We start from the raw sequence: 19380 nt of genomic DNA, 5'->3' as shown, positions 1-19380 counted from the left end.
TTGACACTCCACAATCAAGCTCTTTTGACCTGAGATCTTAAAATAAGTATTTTTACAGCATTCCCCAAGTGTATTAATATCTGTAGATTTTGTTGTGAAACATCAAGAATACAGGACAGAGATAACTGGCTTTCCTTTCTCTTTTTTAGGACTAACATAGGTTAGGGTTTATGATATTAGATAATCATTCAACCTTGATTTTGATAAGTAGGCAGCAGTATTACCATTAACTAGCTTTATTTTGTTTTTTATATGTTATTTTTTAAAGCTATTCAAATTGTATTATTTTCCAGAAGTTTGTTTTATTTCAAAGCTATGAGGTTCCATTTCAGACCTAATCTATGTTATTAACCTGTTTCTACTATTGCATACACTAATAAAAATAGCTATAAACATTTATGGAGGGCTTACTATGTTCTGGCCACTGTTCCAAGTACATTATGTGTTTTAACTCATTTAATCCAATAATCCTATAAAGTAGCTACCATTATCTTCCTTTTATGGATGAGGAAACTGAGGCACCGAGAGGTTAAGTAACTCACCCAAGGTTTATGAACCATGGAACTGAAGTTCAAATTCAAGCAATCTGGTTCTAGAGATAATGTTTTTAACCAACCACTAAGCTGTATTGTTACAATCAAGTAAACCTACTGAATGAGCTAACATACACAATTATAAAACAGACCATATAGTGATCATTTAAGATAATTCTTTAAATTGCATACCACATTTTCCCTAGGAATTAAAACAAATGTTTAATTATAAAAGTAACATATATTTATGGGGAAAATTCCAACAGTACATAAAATTCCTAATATTTCTTGCCCATTTGTATGTCATTTTTTAAATAGACATTTTTTTTATTATATGTATATTTTTAATTAATTAATTTATTTTTAATTTACATCCAAGTTAGCATATAGTGCAATCATGTTTTCAGGAGTAGATTCTAGTGATTCATCCCCTGTGTATAACACCCAGTGCTCATCCCCAGTGTCTTCCTTAATGCCCCTTACCTATTTAGCCCATCCCCCCCACCCACAGCCCCTTCAGCAACCCTCAGTTTGTTCTCTGTATTTGAGTCTCTTACGTTTTGTCCTCCTCCTTGTTTTTATATTCTTTTTGCTTCCCTTCCCTTATGTTCATCTCTTGTGTATCTTAAATTCCTCATATGAGTGAAGTCATATGATATTTGTCTTTCTGTGACTTATTTCGTTTAGCATAATACCTTCTAGTTCCATTCTCATTGTTGCAAATGGCAAGATTTCATGCTTTTTGACTGCCAGCTGATACTCCATTGTATATATATACCACATCTTCTCTATCCATTCATCTGTCAATGGACATTTGGGCTCTTTCCACACTTTGGCTTAAATAGACCTTATTTTTAGAACAGTTTTTGATTTACAGAAAAACTGAGAATTCCCATATATTCTTATACCCAGTTTTCCTTATTTATTAATATCTTACATTAGTAGAGTACATCTGTTAATGAACCAATATTTGATACTAATGATGCATTCTTATTGATTAAAGCCCATAGTTTATTCATATTGCCATAAATTGTTCCTAATGTTGTTTTCCTCTTCTAGGATCCTATCCTATTACATTTAATTCTCATGTCTCCTTAGGCTGTTCGTGATTGTGACAGTTTCTCAGACTTTCTTCACTTTGGATGCCCTTGACAGTTATTTTATTTTATTATTTATTTATTTAAATTTTATTTTTTATTTTTAAAAATTCACATCCAAATTAGCATATAGTGCAACAGTGATTTCAGGAGTGGATTCCTTAGTGCCCCTTACCCATTTAGCCCATCCCCCCTCCCACAACCTCTCCAGTAACCCTCAGTTTGTTCTCCATATTTATGAGTCTCTTCTGTTTTGCCCCCCCCGTTTTTATATTATTTTTGTTTCCCTTCCCTTATGTTCATCTGTTTTGTCTCTTAAAGTTCTCATATGAGTGAAGTCATATGACTTTTGTCTTTTTCTAATTTCACTTAGCGTAATGCCCTCCAGTTCCATCCACGTAGTTGCAAATGGCAAGATTTCATTCTTTTTGATTGCTGAGTAATACTCCATTGTGTGTGTGTGTGTGTGTGTGTGTGTGTGTGTGTGTGTGTGTGTGTGTGTATACCACATCTTCTTTATCCATTCATCCATCGATGGACATTTGGGGTCTTTCCATACTTTGGCTATTATTGATAGTGCTGCTATAAACATGGGGGTGCATGTGTCCCTTCGAAACAGCACACCTGTATCCCATGGGTAAATGGCTAGTAGTGCAATTGCTGGGTTGTAGGGTAGTTCTATGTTTTGTTTTTTGAGGAACCTCCATACTGCTTTCCAGAGTGGGTGCACCAGCTTGCATTCCCATATTTATTTATTTTTTTAATGTCTATTTTATTTTTGAGAGAGAGACAGACCGTGAGCTGGGGAGGGGCAGAAAGAGAGGGAAACAAAGAATCTGAAGCAGGCTCCAGGCGCTGAGCTGTCAGCACAAGGCCGGACATGCGGCCCCAACCCCCAAACCATGAGATCATGACCTGAGCTGAAGTTGGATGCGTAACTGACTGAGCCACCCAGGCGCCCTGATGACCTTTACGATTTTAGGGAGTACTAGTTTTTTTGTAAGATGCACCTTGATTAGAATTTGATGTTTTTCTCATGATTAGGTTGGGATATTGAGGAGGAAGATAACATATGTGAAGTGCCATTTTCATCATGGATCATGTCAAGAATAATTACTATAAACGTGGTATATCACTGTTAATGTTGACCTTGATCACCTGTCTTTAATAGTAAAGTTTCTCTACTTTAAAGTTACTCATTTTGTTCACCTTTCTCTACTGTATTCTTTGGAAGGAAGCCACTATGTGCATGCTCCACCTCCTTGAGGACAAAAGATCTACATAAATTATTTGGCATTCTTCTATACAAGAGATTTGTCTCTTCTCTTTCACGTGTTAATTTATTCATTTGTGTCAGTATGTGCTCATTTATATTTATTTTATATTTTGGGTTATAATCCAGTACTACTTTATTTGTTGCTCAAATTTTTCTGGCTTTGGCCATTAGGAGCTCTCTCAGTTGGCTCCTTTGTGCTCTTGGCATACCTTATTCAGTGTGAGGGTTAGTTTTTCTAAGCTCTTACTTTCTGGTTCTACTGTATCCTTCTAACTCATCTTGCATGTTTCCTTCCCTGGTCCTAGGGTCATCCCTTTCTCTAAGAAGCCCTGGTTCCTTTTCCTTTTATTAGAGAACAGTATTAGAACCAAGCTCACAGTGATAGGTTTCATTTCCTTTAGGCCCTTTCAGTGGACAGATCAAAGAAATATATGTGTGTATACTAACCTGTGTAAATACACATATCTATAAACATTTCTATATTAGATACAGCCACCTGTGTCTGTATTAAGCTAAACATGAATTCGTTTTTTAAAGCTTTTATTTTTGAATAATCTCTATACCCAACGTGGGGCTTGAACTCACAACCCCAAGATGAAGAGTTGCATGCCCTACTGACTGAGCCAGCCAGGTGCTCCATAAACATAGGTTTATGAAGCATCCAACTGTAATCTACCACAGTATGGATCCTTATAGCCTCCTTCTCCTGTTTATTTGTGAATTTCTGTGCCAACAGTGAGATTCCTGGTTCCCACCATCCACCATCCATTTACCCAGTTGTTCAATTCCAGTACATATGTATAACAACATCAGAACCATTAACCAAAGCCTCATTGGAAGCACTTTGTCAATACAATAGAGTATAATACTTTTGTGCGTTTTGTTTTCTTTTAGTCTTATAGACTCACTCATTCTAAGGCTACTTAGGCCAGCACCTTTAAAATTAAAATTTATTGGATGAATGAGTCGTGTTTTCTCCTGAAGGTACTCTGTTCTCTCTGCTTCCATCTCTCCCTGAACTATTGTTTGCCTCTTCCTGGAATACTCTTTGCCCTGATAGATCTACCTCCCTACCTTGCCTACACCTCTTATGTATATTTTTTTTCTCTTGATAATGTAGTTAATGAATGGAATATTTGGTAGATGGTGGTAGAGTTTTTCATTTTTGTTTTTTAATCTAAAGATAGTCTTTCTTTCTGATGGTTATCTTTTTAACATTTCTGAAAAATTTGTATAAGATGACATTGTGTTTAAAAAATGGGTTTTGTTTGCTTTTTAAGCTATTTCAGTAGGGAGGCAGTGTAACATTAAGAGCATGGCTTCTGTAATTATACTCTCTGGGTTCAAATTCTGGCCCCACAGTTTAGTAACTTGGTGAACTTAGGTGTACCTCAATATTCTCAACTGTACAATAGGTATTTTAAAATTATCTACCTAATTAGATTGATATGAAAGTTAAATGAGATAATACCTTTTTAAGTGCTTTTAACAGTGCCTAGCACCTAGGAACCCCTTAATAAATGTTAACTATTATTAAACTAGCACTATATGTAAGGCTACAGAAAGGAATATTACATCAGAGTATTGCATTTAAGGTGGTTGTCCTTTTAGATGTTTGAGGATTACTTGAGGGATTTCAAAGTTTAGGGTGATTATACGTTCTTATTTGCCTGGGATGACAGTCCAGGAATATGCCTATTGTGCTGACACGATTATGGGTAGCATTACCCTTTTTACTTGCTTAGAGTGTTTTGGTTTGAATGATAATTCATATGGCCACCTTATTTCCAGGGATTATAAAATCCTGCCTGCCTCCATCTGCCCAGAGTTGGTATAAATGAGCAGAGCAGGCTTGGGGTGGACAGGTAGAGACTGGGAAGAAGGGGGTACCCAAGAGAGCAGTGCCGCTTTGTTACAGCTGCTTATGGCCAAGGAGGATGTGAGCCTGCTATAACCAGATTTTGAGTTTTCAAGAGTAAATTCCAGAAATCTGGAATTTTTGGAATGATGTCTCAATTTTTCATCATTGGCAACAAATTCGATTTTCCTAAAAGCACACAAATTCATTGAACCATATAAAGATCTGTGTATTTTATCATATGTAAATTATATCACAGGTTTTTAAAATGGGCAGGTCAAATGGTAGTTCTTATATGACTTTTAATCTAATAATTACCTAATGCAAAGAATCAATTCTAATGTGGAAACTTGACATGTAAGTGTTCTTTAGTATTAGTTTATATACCAGGCATTGTTGAGCTTTAATTCTGTTACCATATATATATTCTAAAGCATGTTATGGTTGAAACTATAAAACAGGAAAAACTGACCTCGAAGTTGCCTCAAAGGAAATCTGGAGACATATTTAGACTGGGAAAACTGAAAAAGGTAGTACTAACTTGACTGTAACTGAAATCTTTACTGACTTAAAACGATTATGAATTTTTGAAGGCTGTATAAACTATATACACTAACTGCAATGGTGAAAACACAAGTGGACGTATAGTGGGCAAAAATTGTGGGGCCACTGCTTCTACTTAAAGTGTGTTTCAAAATGATCTGTCATAGTTTGCATTCCTGAAACCTGGTGGGAAACAAACCTTTTTTTTTTCTTTAAGATTGCTTTAAAGAAGTCATTCATATACGTCTGGATGAACTCCTCCGTGTTTTAAAATCTGTAATGAATAAACATCAGAACCTCAATTCTGTTGATCTTCAAAATGCTGCAGAAATGCTTACTGCAAAAGTAAAAGGTAAGAAAGATCTATTAAATGTGGGTGGTGTGGGCAAAAGGCATCCAAGTGATACATTTTGGTCTATAATGACTATAGTGCCATCTCCCCATGTGGTATTGGTATCACGTGTCAGTAGGAGTTATGTATACTTTGATATGTGGATATTCCCACGGAGTCACACCTAAAACTCTTTTCCTTTCGAAAATTAAAACTTATTTGGCAGGAAGCAGCCTAAAAATACTACCTGAAATAAATTAAACAAATGATATTTAAAATTTTTGAGTTTTTTGAAAGAGGGCATGCTCTTTTGAAGTAGGTCATTAGTGTACAAAAGTCTTTGTTTTGTGAGGACAATTGGTGCTGGAAAATGGTAATTTGTAGCAACTCCACTTAAAGGAGGGAGCTGAATAGAGAAAGACTTTTTTTTAATGTAAAAAAAGTGAAACTAATTATATGTATGGATAAACACACACACGTGTATTACATATAATAAAGAATCAAGAATTAGGATTTATCCTCTAATGAAAGGACTTGCCACCCAAAGTGTTAGAATCTGTTTTTCTGGACTACAGTATATAAGAAGGATTGAAAGTGAAGGGAGTATTTGAGAAGAATGAGACGGAATTCAGTTAGGAGATTAGTAGAAATAAGGGACTGGATGTGGATTGGCAGTCTGATCTAAGGCAGAAGCTTGAGTGTGGTGGAGGTGGAATGTGGTTGTTCTAGAGGAGGGGATGGATACTGATTTGATGAAATGCAGGATGTTGATGATTAATGTGAGTTAAAGAGGCAGACTTGAAAGGTGTGGTGTCTAGGTGGTAATGGAAGAAGGTGACCAACTCAGACTGTGCAGAGTAAATATAGGCTGAGTAAGAGATCCCAGGGACAGAGAGAGGATGGAGAAACCTGATGGACACCTAAGAAGTAAGGAGATGGTCTGGAGAAAGAGGTCATGGAATTTTAAATTAGAGTACAAGAAGTGATTGTCAGTGTTATATGTCACTTACAAGTAATATGAATTCAAGTAATGTAATTGTAGAAAGTGATTACCTGCAGGTTGAGTAAGGAAAGGAAAGGATTCTTTGGGGCAGGGAAATTACTGTACTGGGTCTCAGAGGTTGAGTGGGCATTTTTGAGTTGGGGTGGTGGAGGTTGGGACTGTGATTTGGGGCACTTGCACGAGAAATCTGGATGTGAAGAACATGGTGCAATTGGTGAACACACTCCTATCTAGAGAAGGCAAAGGGCAAGTGTCAAGGGATGAGTGAGGCATGAGGACAAAATAAAAAGCTTGTCAATAAAATATGGTCCATATACCTGAGGAACACTTCCTCTGTTTTTTGACATAGATGTATTGTGTTTGTGTGGTTCTTTTTTTTCCCCCCGTATTTCAAACATTGAGAAACATATAGATGGCTTTAAATGAGAAAAATGGGTAGTTTCTGTTGCGACTTTTAAAAATGTGCTTGGTTGGGGGGCGCCTGGGTGGCGCAGTCGGTTAAGCGTCCGACTTCAGCCAGGTCACGATCTCACGGTCCGTGAGTTTGAGCCCCGCGTCGGGCTCTGGGCTGATGGCTCAGAGCCTGGAGCCTGTTTCCGATTCTGTGTCTCCCTCTCTCTCTGCCCCTCCCCTGTTCATGCTCTGTCTCTCTCTGTCCCAAAAATAAATAAACGTTGAAAAAAAAAAAAAATTTAAAAATGTGCTTGGTTGGGGCACCTGGGTGGCACGGTCGGTTAAAAATGTGCTTGGTAACCAAATTTGTTTTTAAATAGATTGTTTATAAGTGTCATTTAACTTAGATAGGGAAATTTGCGTCTATAGATAGTAAAATTTCCATGCTTGGAAATAGCGACCACAGTTCATTCAATTGTTGTCAGTAGCTATTGTGTGCAGTCAGGATGTCCTGGGGAAGGAGTGTGCCTGTGTATAGTTGGTGTCCACATTCCAGAAACAGACTTGAAGAAAGTGGCCCCTCAGCTGCCTTGGAGATCTTTTCTCCTTTGAGGTAAAGCAATCTTTTGAATATTATTTCCCACTATGAGTGTCTTTACCCTTGGGATTATTGTTACAATTTTACTTTTGTGTTGGGTGAAATTTAAAAGATTACTTTTTTGTTCCTAAACTTCTGTTTCAATATGCCCCATGAGATTAGAAAATTTTTTAAATTGTGTTTTCCTTGGTATAAATTTATGTGTTTAAATAAAACCTTTCCAGCTCACTCTTATTGTTGAGGCCATCTAAGAACATCACTGATACCTCAAATGAAAAATATTCAGTGACCCGAAAAATTGAGGTCAAATTCAAACATACTTAATTTTTTCTTCTAATGATAATTTAATTTTAAAACCCTGGAAAGGCAAGGGGGAGGTAGAAACTATTTTTGAATCTCTGTTCTCTGGCAATCTAGATATTTTGCATATGCCATTTTAATATTTAAAAAAAAACCTATAAAAGCGTGTTTTTATTTCTATTTTAAAGGGGGAAAATTTAAAGAAAAAAGCTGTCATACATTAGGATCAGAAAGCTGACAGGAACGTGAAGATCATTTTGTTTTAAACCCGTGATTACATTTAAAAAAACAAAGGTGACATGACTTATTCTGAATGTCTTCACTGTCGATGCATTTGGCAAATATACCAAAACATTAAAAGATGACATACACAGAATGACTTTAGAATCATGGAGGTCTAATCTTGTTTGTGCTACTACAGGTGTTAATGCATAAAGTCTGTCTGCTTCCTCTGCATACTAAATGCATTGGAATGAAATTGGAATCTTTAACTCCTTTTACTTTTTATTTTAACTTTGGAATTTACCTTTTTAATAACTTTAAAAGAACATTTTAAAACTTTAAATTAAAAACTTTAAAAGATAAGGTTTTCCTCATTCATTCTAATAGTGATTTGTATTTCCTGTGTCTCCTCCTGTTTCCAAGCAGGAAGTTCAGTCTGACAAAATATTTGCAATATGGTAAGAGAGATACAGCTTATTTTTGAAGTAGATAAAAGACATCTTCATCGCTCAGTAATTTGTTAGGTACTTAAGTATTTGTGTTTTCATGATTTATAGTTATTTTGGTCAGTCTTGTAATATAAATTAATAAGACTAGGACCATTTATTTAGGTTTTTCATGATCTGTATTTTGCCCTAGATTTAAAAATTGACAAAAAATTGACAAAAAAAAGCTTTTAATTACATATCTAAAATTGTAGAAGCCTCGTGTCTTCTTTCTGTTTTGAAAACTTAATTTTCTAATAGGCAGTACATTCAAATGGTTCATAATGCAAATGGCATAAAAGAGTATTCAACAGTGAAGTGTCTATTTTATCTCACTTAGCTACCCTTTCCTTTACCTGGATAAGCGACAACTATTATTGATTTTTTTGTGTATCTTTCCAGAGACATGTTATGCATATATAAATGATACAATATGTTCTCTTCTTTACCCTCCTTTTTACACAAATGGTAGCCTTTTTGCTCCTTGCTCATTGTTCTGAGTTATGTTCTGTACATAAAGCATTTCCTAATTCTTTTGTTGTGGTTTGTTCTGTTTTTTTCAAAGCTGCATGGTAATCTGTTATATTTATGTGCTATATAATTTATTTAACCAGTTCACTAATAGATATTTGGATTGTTTCCAATTTTTTTCTGTTACAAATAATGCTTTGATGAATAGCCTTATTCATTTGTATTTGTATTTCTGATATTGCTAAACACCCTTTGCAGTGGTTCTGCCTTTCTGATAGCAGTGCTGAAAATGCTGATTTACTGCACCTTTGCCAACACAGTTGGTTACCACACTTTGTTATCCAGTCTAATAGTAAAAATTGGCATCTCGGTGTAGATTTGATTTGAATTTCCCTTATTTTGAGTGCAGTTGTCTTTTCATATGCTTTGGAGGCATTTATACATCCTTCTATGTGAGTTGGCCCTTTTTTTTGATGGTTGGTCTTTTTTTTCTATTTTGATTTGTAGAAACTCTGTGTTAAGTGAAATTAGTCCTTAAACTTTGATGTAAGTTGCAGACTTCCTTTATCTTTTGATGTGCTTATGGTATTTTATTTTATTTTTGCATTTAAATTTATCAGTCTTGGGAACCTGGGTGGCTCATTTGGTTAAGTGTCTGACTCTGGCCCAGGTCATGATCTCACGAGTTCAGACCCCACATCGGGCTCTGTGCTGTCAGTGCGGAGCCTGCTTCACATCCTCTGTCTCCCTCTCTCTCTGCCTCTCCCCAGCCCTCTTTCTCTCAAAAATAAATAAACATTTAAAAAAAGAATAAATTTATCAATCTTTTGTATGGTTCTTGGGTTTTAAGTAATAGGAAGGACTTCCCTGCTCTGAGATTATAATAGCATTCTCCAGTGTTTTTTCATTGAATGTTGTCATGGTGTCATTTACTAAATTTAAGTCCTTGATACATTCTAGAGTATCTACATGTCTGGCTTACTTATCACATAATTCATCTTTTCCTGACTGATTTGAGATGCCATTTTTATCATAAATACACTAAACTGTCATATGTGTTTATATCCATGTTTGGACCGTATTATGTCCCACTGATTTGTTTAGTCATGTGCCAATACACACCATCTTTATTGTAGTTGTAAAGTATGTTTTAGTGTCTGAAAGGAGTAACTCCTCTTTCTATTACTCTTTTTGTTCAGGATTTTATTTTTCCATCAGGACTTTTGAATTGGCTTATGTAGTTCTCAAAAATATCTATTGGTATTTTTGAGGGGATGAGTAAGGTTTATAAATTCATAAAGTCATAATTAAAGTTATGAATTAAGGAGAAGTTATATACTTAGCATTTCTGAAAACATAGTGTGCATTTCATTTCTTCAAGTTGTCTTTTATGTTTCTCAGAAGCAACTTAAGGTTTTCATTTTGTAAGTCTTACTGTTTTTGGTTTGTTTTTTCCCCTAAACATTTTTTCCCATGCATAAGGTGAAAATTTGCTTCATTATATCTTTTAATTCAGTGGTTTTCACCTGTGGTCCCTAATTTATGACATCAGGTTAGTGGATTGTGACCAACATTTTTAAAATACAAAAGAGAATAGAAAAGAAAAACCAGAATACAACACTATTGTATCAGATGTAAGGATGTGGGGTTTCTGGGTGACTCAGTCGGTTAAGCATCCTACTCTTGATTTCAGCTCAGGTCATGATCTCACGGTTCATGAGATGGACCCTCACATCAGGCTCTGTGCTGAGAGCACAGAGCCTGCTTGGAATTCTTTCTCTTTCTCTCTGCCCCTCCCCTGCTCACTCTTTGTCTCTCAAAATAAATAAATAAACTTAAAAAAAAAAAAAGACCTAAGAATGTTTCAGAAACTTTATAGGTGTTATATAACTTATAACTATTATGTGAGTATGGTATACTTGGTCATGATATAATATGTATTTCTTACGCAAGGTTGTGGTCAAAAAAGTTTGAAAGTCACTAATAGATGATATGTATGAAAGCTATTCATGTGATTTCTTAAAGAGATACTAAATGTGCCTTAGTGCTTAGTGACTTAATAAGGAACCCAAGGGAGACAATTATTTAAACCTTGAGCAAAATTTTGATGGAATTTTGAAGAATGTCTAATAGGAAGAAGAGAGTGGAGACAGAGAAACCAGTTAGCAGGTTGTTAAATAGTCCAGACTAGAAGTAAAATGTGGCCTTTTGAACTAAGTGGCAGTGGGAATGGAAAGGAAGAAAATATTTTAGAGGCATCTTGAAAGTAAAGATAATGAGCTAAGAAATGTATGGAAAAGAGTTGGCTTAAAGGGCAGACTAGAAGAGAGGGTAGAGTTCAGTTAGGACATGTTGAGATTATAATGCGGGTAAAGCCTGGGAAGCAGAAGGAATATATCAAACAGACCATTGGAAGTGTGGATCTGGAGCTCAGAGGTTAAAACTAGACAGGTAGTTTTTAAGGATCCATTTACCTCAAAGATATGAAAGAGGATGTGATTCTGTGGGCATAATGTATAGAGAAGAGAGCCAAAGTGAGAACTGCAGGCTGAGTGGAATGACTATTAAGTAAAATTGTCAATAGATATAGAACGTGAGGGCACCATGTTCACTGTCAAGCAGGGTACTCTAAGCACTTGACATTTCTTTGAATAATACACCATTTTACAGACGAAGAAATTGCAGTGAGGTGATGTATCCAGAATAACTCCAGAAGTGGTAATGGTTAGATTTGAACTCTGGTCTGAAACTCTGAAGCCCTCTCCTTCTAGTTACTATCTATAACAAACTGCTTCTAACAGTGCAGAAGACTTCAAGATGGAAGCAAGTGGTTAATATTTGTAGTAGTAATAGCAGACATTATTGACGATACACTTCCTGTATGCTAGACACTGTTAAATTTTGCTTGGATTATGCTATTAATCTGCACAGCAAATTTTTCAGGTCAATACTATATTGTTCTGTCAACTCTTACTTTGCAGATAAGGAAGCTGGGACATAGAGAGGTTTGCCCAAGGTTGCACACAAATTAGGTGGTAGAGTTGTTGAGAGTTGCAGAGTAGTCAGGTAGGATGAAAACTTGGAAGAAAAAAGGCCTCCAAGTTTGACCAATAGGTTTTTGTTGCCAGTGTTCAAAGTGGTTTTGAGTGAAAATAATAACTAACATTTATTGAGCATTTTCTGTGTAGCAGGCTCTGTTCTGAGTTCATTCAGTTTTTATAACAGTTCTCAAAATACATACTATCATCCATATTTTATAACTAAGGAAACTGAGGCACAGAGCAGTTGTGTTACTTAACTTAGTAGGAGACATAGTTAGATTTAACCTAGGCAGACTGGCTTCGGGACCCATCCTCTTAACCAGGCTCAGCAAACTACTTCTGGTGGGCCAAATCTGGCCTGCCTATTTTTGTAAATAAAGTTTTACCAGAGCACAGCCATTCTTACTCATTTATGTATCACCATATCTCATTCATTTATGTATGGCTCCTTTAGACCAAGTTGAATAGTTACAACCTACCGTATGGTCTGAAAAGTCTAAACTATTTGCTCTCAAGCCCTTTACAGACAAAGTTTTTCAGCCTCTGATAACGATCAAACTGGATGAAAAGCCAAATCCTGGTGAATTTAGTTATGACCTATTTATAGAGGTTTGGCAGTAAAAAAAAATAATAATAATAAATAAATAAATAAATATTAAGTTGGATGTTAGGTTTAAGAGGAAATATGGTAAAATTAAAGTTTTTTCACATAGGAAAGATTTGAGTATGTTAGTAGCATAAGAAAAAATGTCAGTTAAATTTTTTTTTTATTTTTATTTATTTTTGATAGACAAGAGTGTGAGCAGGGGAGGAGCAAAGAGGGAGACACAGAATTCAAAGCAGGCTCCAGGCCCTGAGCTGTCAGCACAGAGCCCGATGTGGGGCTCAAACTCATGACCTGAGCCAAAGTCAGACGCTCAACCGACTGAGCCACCCAGGCGCCCCAGAAAAAATGTCAGTTGAGTAAGAGATAATAAAACTATGGAGGAAGGTGGCCCAGAGTTTTGGAGAATGCAGGAGAGAGTGGGAAGATTTATTACTGGAAAGGAGCCAAAGACTTTTCTTTGAAACACTGAGCAGAAGAAAAAGAAAAAAAAAAAAAAAAAAAAGAGAAAGGATATTAGAAATATAGGGCTGTTTTGAATTGGAGGCAAGGGCAATAATAGGAATTTTCATTGGATGGTTGTAATCTCATTCAAGTAAGGAGGAAGGCAAAGAAAGATGTTCAAGTAAGTGTCTTTTCACTATTCACAATTACTTCTTAAATCTCCCAGTCATGTTTAGTGCTATGAAAACCATTTAGGAAAGAAACAATAATTGTAGAATTTGGTGTGGTGTTATAAGGTATTTTTTTTTCTTTAAAGTCTAACAGGTTAAGGTTAGGAAATATAAGTAGGCTTTACATTTTTGCTGGTTATAAGTTATTTTAAATATACATTATAAGTTACTATTTAAAGTTTACTTTCCAAGGGGGAAAAAAAAAAAAAAAAAGAGGTTAGAGTGGGAGAGAGCCAAAGCATAAGAGACTCTTAAAAACTGAGAACAAACTGAGGGTTGATGGGGGGGTGGGAGGGAGGGGAGGGTGGGTGATGGATATTGAGGAGGGCACCTTTTGGGATGAGCACTGGGTATTGTATGGAAACCAATTTGACAATAAATTTCATATGTTGAAAAATAAATAAAAAATAAAAAATGAAATCTTCAAAAAAAAACCACCTCCATATAAAATCCAAATAAAAAAAATAATAAAGTTTACTTTCCAATGAGATGTTTAAAGCAGGGTATAACTGATAATGCAATAAAGTACATGTATTTAAAGGACACAATTTGATCAATTTTGACATGCATACCCTGTGAAACTGTCACAGTTCAGATGATGTGTACCCCTCTGTAAACCCTCCTTTCTACACCTGCCTGCCTTTCATTAAAACTTTTTCTTTCTTTCTTTCTTTCTTTCTTTCTTTCTTTCTTTCTTTCTTTCTTTCTTTCTTTCTTTCTTTCTTTCTTTCTTTCTTTCTTTCTTTCTTTCTTTCTTTTTCTTTCTTTCAAGAGAAAGGCATGGGGGGAAGGGCAGAGAGAATCCCAAGCAGATTCCACACTCTCAGCACAGTGCCTGATGCTGAACTCCATCCCATGAACTATGAGATCATGATCTAAGCCAAAATCAAGAGTCAGATGCTTAACCTACTGATCCACCTAGGCGCCACCCCTCCTTCATCAATTTTGATATGTTGTGTTTTCATCTTCCTTGTGTTCAAAACATTTTCTAATTTCCTTTTTTCTTCTTCAAGCTATGGGTTATTTAGAAGTGTGTTATTTAGTTTCCTGGTATCTGGGATTTTCCAGAGATCTTTCCGTTATTTCTAATTTAATTCCATCTAGTCACAGAACATTTTTTGCCTGATTTGAATCCTTTTAAACACATTTTAACTTGTTTTATGGCCCATTATGTAGTCTATCTTGGCAAATATTTAGTGTGTATTTGAAAAGACATGTGTTCTGCTGTTACTGGATGGAACGTTCTATAAATGTCTGTCTAGGAGAGGTGGCTGATAGTATCGTTGAAGTCTTCCATATCCTTACTGATTTTCCATCTACCTGTTCTGTCAATTATTGAGAGAGGGCTATTGAAATCTCTGGCTGTAACTGTAAATAAATTTGTCTATTTGCAATTCTACTAGGTTTTGCTTCATGCATTTTGAGTTGTTTATCAGGGGCATAACTGTATAGAATTATGTCCTTGATAAATTGACTGCATTATTATAAAGTAACCTTTATCCATAGTAGTTTCCTTTGCTGGGAAATGTAATTTGTGTGATGTTAGGCAGTAAGCTGGGGCTCTTGTTGAGTTTTCCATGTTTCTTGTTTCCCATGTTTCTTGTCTGTCAAGATACTTGTCCTTTGTTGCCTGATAGCCAATGTCTTGAAAATTTTTGTTTCATGTATTTGGTATGAGTTTCTTCTAGTTGTTTCAGACAGAAGTATAAACCTGATTTTCCATCTTGGCCAGAGCAGAAGTCCAAAAATAGTTTTTAAATTATTTATTGTGGTTCTTAAGTTTTTCTTTTTGTTTGTATTGGGGATACTTTAGAAGAGTCTAATAAAAGATATAGACCTGAGCCCCTCATGTCTACAGAGGCTTATCCATGTAAAAGCTTGGTTGTAATTTCATGAGGTTTAGAGGCTTGAGGTTTCATTCATCCTTGCTTAGGAATTCTTGCTTTCCAGCAAGCATTTTCTTTTTTTTTTTTTTAATTTTTTTTTTTTTGAACGTTTATTTATTTTTGGGACAGAGAGAGACAGAGCATGAACGGGGGAGGGGCAGAGAGAGAGGGAGACACAGAATCGGAAACAGGCTCCAGGCTCTGAGCCATCAGCCCAGAGCCTGACGCGGGGCTCAAACTCACGGACTGCGAGATCGTGACCTGGCCGAAGTCAGACACTTAACCGACTGCACCACCCAGGCGCCTCTCCAGCAAGCATTTTCAACCCCAGTTGCACATTAGAATCACCTGGGAGAGCTTTTGAATAAATACGTATGCTCCATCAGACCTTTGAAATCTGAATTTTTGGTGGTAGGACCAGATTTTTGGTTTTTAAACTTCCTAGATTTTTGAACAAATACCAATGCTTCATCAGATCTTTGAAATCTGAATTTTTGGCGGTAGGACCCAGGTTTTTGGTTTTAAGCAATGATTGTATTGTGCAGCCAAGCTTTAAAACATCTTGTTTTAAGCAAAGGATGGCTTCCTCTTCACTTGGTCTCTTTACCTTTCCTTTACTGGCTAGGATCCTAGGGAGGACGGGACACAGGGAGCCAGTTGCTCATTAAACTCAACTTAAGTAGAAGCGGTTACTTTAAAAAAAATTGCCAATTCCACCTTCAGATTTTGTCTTGGTAAATTATATCTGGGCTTTTAACAAAGGTGCCTAGAGAAGTTATAATAAGAAACCTTTTTTAGTTATGTTTCACAATTTGCTTTTCACAAAATGCAAAGTGGTTGGACTGTCTCTTTGGCAAACAAGAGACAGCTATATATATCAAATTAGCCTGAACCTCAGAGCCCAAGAGCCTGAAAGAAATAAAGCTATAAATAACTAGGAATTTAAATTTTCTAAAGCATTGGGTGTTTATGTGATATGCTTTGTATGTAGGATTTATGCTGTGTCAAATGTATATATGGTGTCAATTAGTGGTAATTCTTAGTGAAAAATATAGTTCATTTGACTAAAGTGGGCCCACAATGCATTTATCTATTTTTTTAAATGCCGTAAAGCAATAAACATAGAGAAAATAGGGTGCTCTTAATGAGAGGTCTGATGTAATATGGACTCTGTGACTTCAAGATGGATTGATTTCACATTGCATCACTTTTTAGATGTGTCAAATTATGTAATGCATGGAGTAGGAAGTTTGGAATGCCAGCTACTTTTATGCAAGCTGATTCTTTTGTATGACTTTTTTTAATGAAGAACTTGAACATCATATTCATTTTGTGTATTAGGCTTCTCAGTTCCCAAATCTTCTAGTGCTTCTAGAAGTAATGGTGAATTTTTAAGAGATTAAATGACTTTGTGTGAATCTAGTTTAAAATGTTTTCTCCCTCAGGGCACCTGGATGGCTCAGTTAGTTAAGCATCCAACTCTTCATTTTGGCTCAGGTCATGATCTCACAGTTAGTGAGTTTGAGCCCTGTGTCAGGCTCCAGGCTGGCAGCACGGAGCCTGCTTGGGATTCTGTCTCTCCTCCTCTCTTTCTGCCCCTCCCTGATCATGTACATGCTCACATGTGCTCTCTTTCTCTCTCAAAAATAAACATTAAAAAAATAATTAAAAAATAAAATGTTTTCTCTCTCATTTATTGTAACCAACCTTTCCCCATAGCTGTGAACTTCACAGAAGTTAATGAAGAAAATAAAAACGATCTCTTCAAAGAAGTATTTTCTTCCATTGAAACCTTGGCCTTTACCTTTGGGAATATGTAAGTAGAGACTGTCATTTAAAGAATTTGGGCCTGGGTATCTCAGAATATGTCACATAATTCAGTAGAGACTTGGAAAGTAAATATTAACCAATATAAAATATTATCACAATACTGGAAAAGCTATATTCATTATTGTTTTATTACTGTATTTGCCAGTGTCTTTAGAGCTGTTCAGAAGCAACATCCATTTGCAAGTGACTATGTGAATAAGTTCCTAGGAGTTTATTTCTAAGGTTCTTACTTAAAAAAAAACTTATTCTAGATTACATGTTGAATGTAAAGCCTGTGACAGAGCAATGTAATGACTTGTCTTTTTATTTCTGTTTCTTATTCTTACTTCCCTGGATAGCCTGACAAACTTCCTTATGGGAGATGTAGGCAATGATTCATTATTGCGGGTGCCTGTTTCTCGGGAAAGCAAGGTAAGCCAGGTTTGTGTGAAATCAGAGAGTTTAATATTTTTAACATAATATTTCAGTAATTTCCTGATTTTAATCTCAGCAGTAGTCTTTGATAGCTTTTGAGTTGAGCAAGAAAAACAGATCAGTTCATTTTAAATATAATTATGGTAGGGTCACCTGGGTGGCTGAGTTGGTTGAGTGTCCGACTTCAGCTCAGGTCATGATCTCGCAGTCTGTGAGTTCGAGCCCCGTATCCGGCTCTGTGCTGACAGCTCAGAGCCTGGAGCCTGCTTCCGATTCTGTGTCTCCCCCTCTCTCTGTCCCTCCCTTCCTCATGCTCTCTCTGTCAAAAATAAATAAACATTAAAAAAAAATTTTTTTTTTAATTTTTTTTTTTTTAAACGTTTATTTTTGAGACAGAGCATGAATGGGGCAGAGTCAGAGAGAGGGAGACACAGAATCTGAAACAGGCTTCAGGCTCTGAGCTGTCAGCACAGAGCCCGACGCGGGGCTGGAACTCACGGACCACGAGATCATGACCTGAGCCGAAGTCGGACGATCAACCGACTGAGCCACCTAGGCGCCCCTAAAAAAATTTTTTTAAATATAATTATGGTCAGTTTCTGGAGAAAAAATTTAATTATACTTTCTAAATGGAGCTATCATTTTAAAAGACTGTCTCTGATAGTTTTATGGTGTTTTATGTAATGAATCTATATGTCATACGGTCCAAAATTTTAGTAAGTAATTCTTAACCATTTTTTCTTCCTGATATTGTCACAGATCTTAAAGATTGGTGGAAACAGAAAAATAATGCAAGAAGTAGAGAGGGTGTTAATCTTTTTACACAGCCTATAGTTTGTTACCATGAAACACTTACTAGTAGACCTGAAGGTCTTAATTCTGCCTAAGAGTATTATGTCAGAGGATTCCAGTTCTGGTTCCCAATTTGAAGAAAAATTGCTGTGGAATAATAGAACATGAAGAATATTTGTAGAATATTGCTTTAAAGATTTATAATAGTAATATTTTTGTTTGACTAAAAATTGTTCTCTAAATGCAAGAAGCTATTTTTCAAAACTGTGATAAGGGGGCACTGGGTGGCTCAGTTAAGCGTCAACTCTTGATTTGAGTTCAGGTCCTGATCTCATGGTTATGGGATTGAGCCCTGTGTCAGGCTCTGGGTTGACAACTGGGAGACTGCTTGAGATTCTGTCTTCTCCCTCCCTCTCTCTGCCCCTCCCTCACTTGCTCTCAAAATAAATAAATAAATAAATAAATAAATAAATAAATAAATAAATAAATAAATAATCATTTTTAAAAAACTGCAATAAGGATATATGTTGATCATTTCTTGTTAAGAATGTTCAAATCCAAAAAGATTTCAGCAAATACTTGGAACTGTGCCAAGTATTTGTATTATATCAAAGTAGTATAAAAACTGCAGATCTTAAAATGATACAAAATATGAACGACTAATTGAAGTATTTGTTATATGTACAGTAACACTGAGAAAACAATAATGATTATTTCTGAAGTCATCCATTGATTAGTCAGGGAGGGTAATGTATAAACCATATCACACTAGTGATCTTTAATTATTTTTCTATCATTTATAATTTTCCTTTAATTTTATCTTTCAAACATAACTACTAATTCAGAAGATATAATAACATTATATCAGTGTGACAGCTCTGGACAATTAAAATTTTTGGTGTGACTCGTATTTCTTGTTTTTGTGCCTCTATTGTGCACACTTATTATAATAATTCTTTTTAAAAAATTTTTTTTTTCAACGTTTATTTATTTTGGGGACAGAGAGAGACAGAGCATGAACGGGGGAGG

At 35.8% G+C, this 19380-nt stretch overlaps 1 protein-coding gene across 5 annotated transcripts in view; it reads left to right on the top strand.

The window, feature by feature from the left end:
- The window catches only part of ARHGAP29 (Rho GTPase activating protein 29), a 66637-nt gene that overhangs the window by 14955 nt on the left and 32302 nt on the right, over positions 1 to 19380 (top strand). For 4 of the 5 annotated variants that reach the window (XM_023258922.2, XM_045036221.1, XM_045036219.1 and 1 more), the window contains 3 exons: positions 5525 to 5659; positions 17035 to 17131; positions 17484 to 17556. In XM_023258922.2, the coding sequence (XP_023114690.2) occupies positions 5525 to 5659; positions 17035 to 17131; positions 17484 to 17556 (305 nt within the window). Of the gene's footprint in view, positions 1 to 5523; positions 5660 to 7522; positions 7648 to 17034; positions 17132 to 17483; positions 17557 to 19380 lie in introns of those variants that run through there. The other variant, XM_045036222.1, reaches the window with a different exon arrangement.

Source organism: Felis catus, chromosome C1 (assembly GCF_018350175.1).
Source record: "Felis catus isolate Fca126 chromosome C1, F.catus_Fca126_mat1.0, whole genome shotgun sequence".
Taxonomy (NCBI): domain Eukaryota; kingdom Metazoa; phylum Chordata; class Mammalia; order Carnivora; family Felidae; genus Felis; species Felis catus.
Note: the sequence above shows the minus strand (reverse complement) of the source record. Positions and strands in the feature narration are given on the sequence as shown.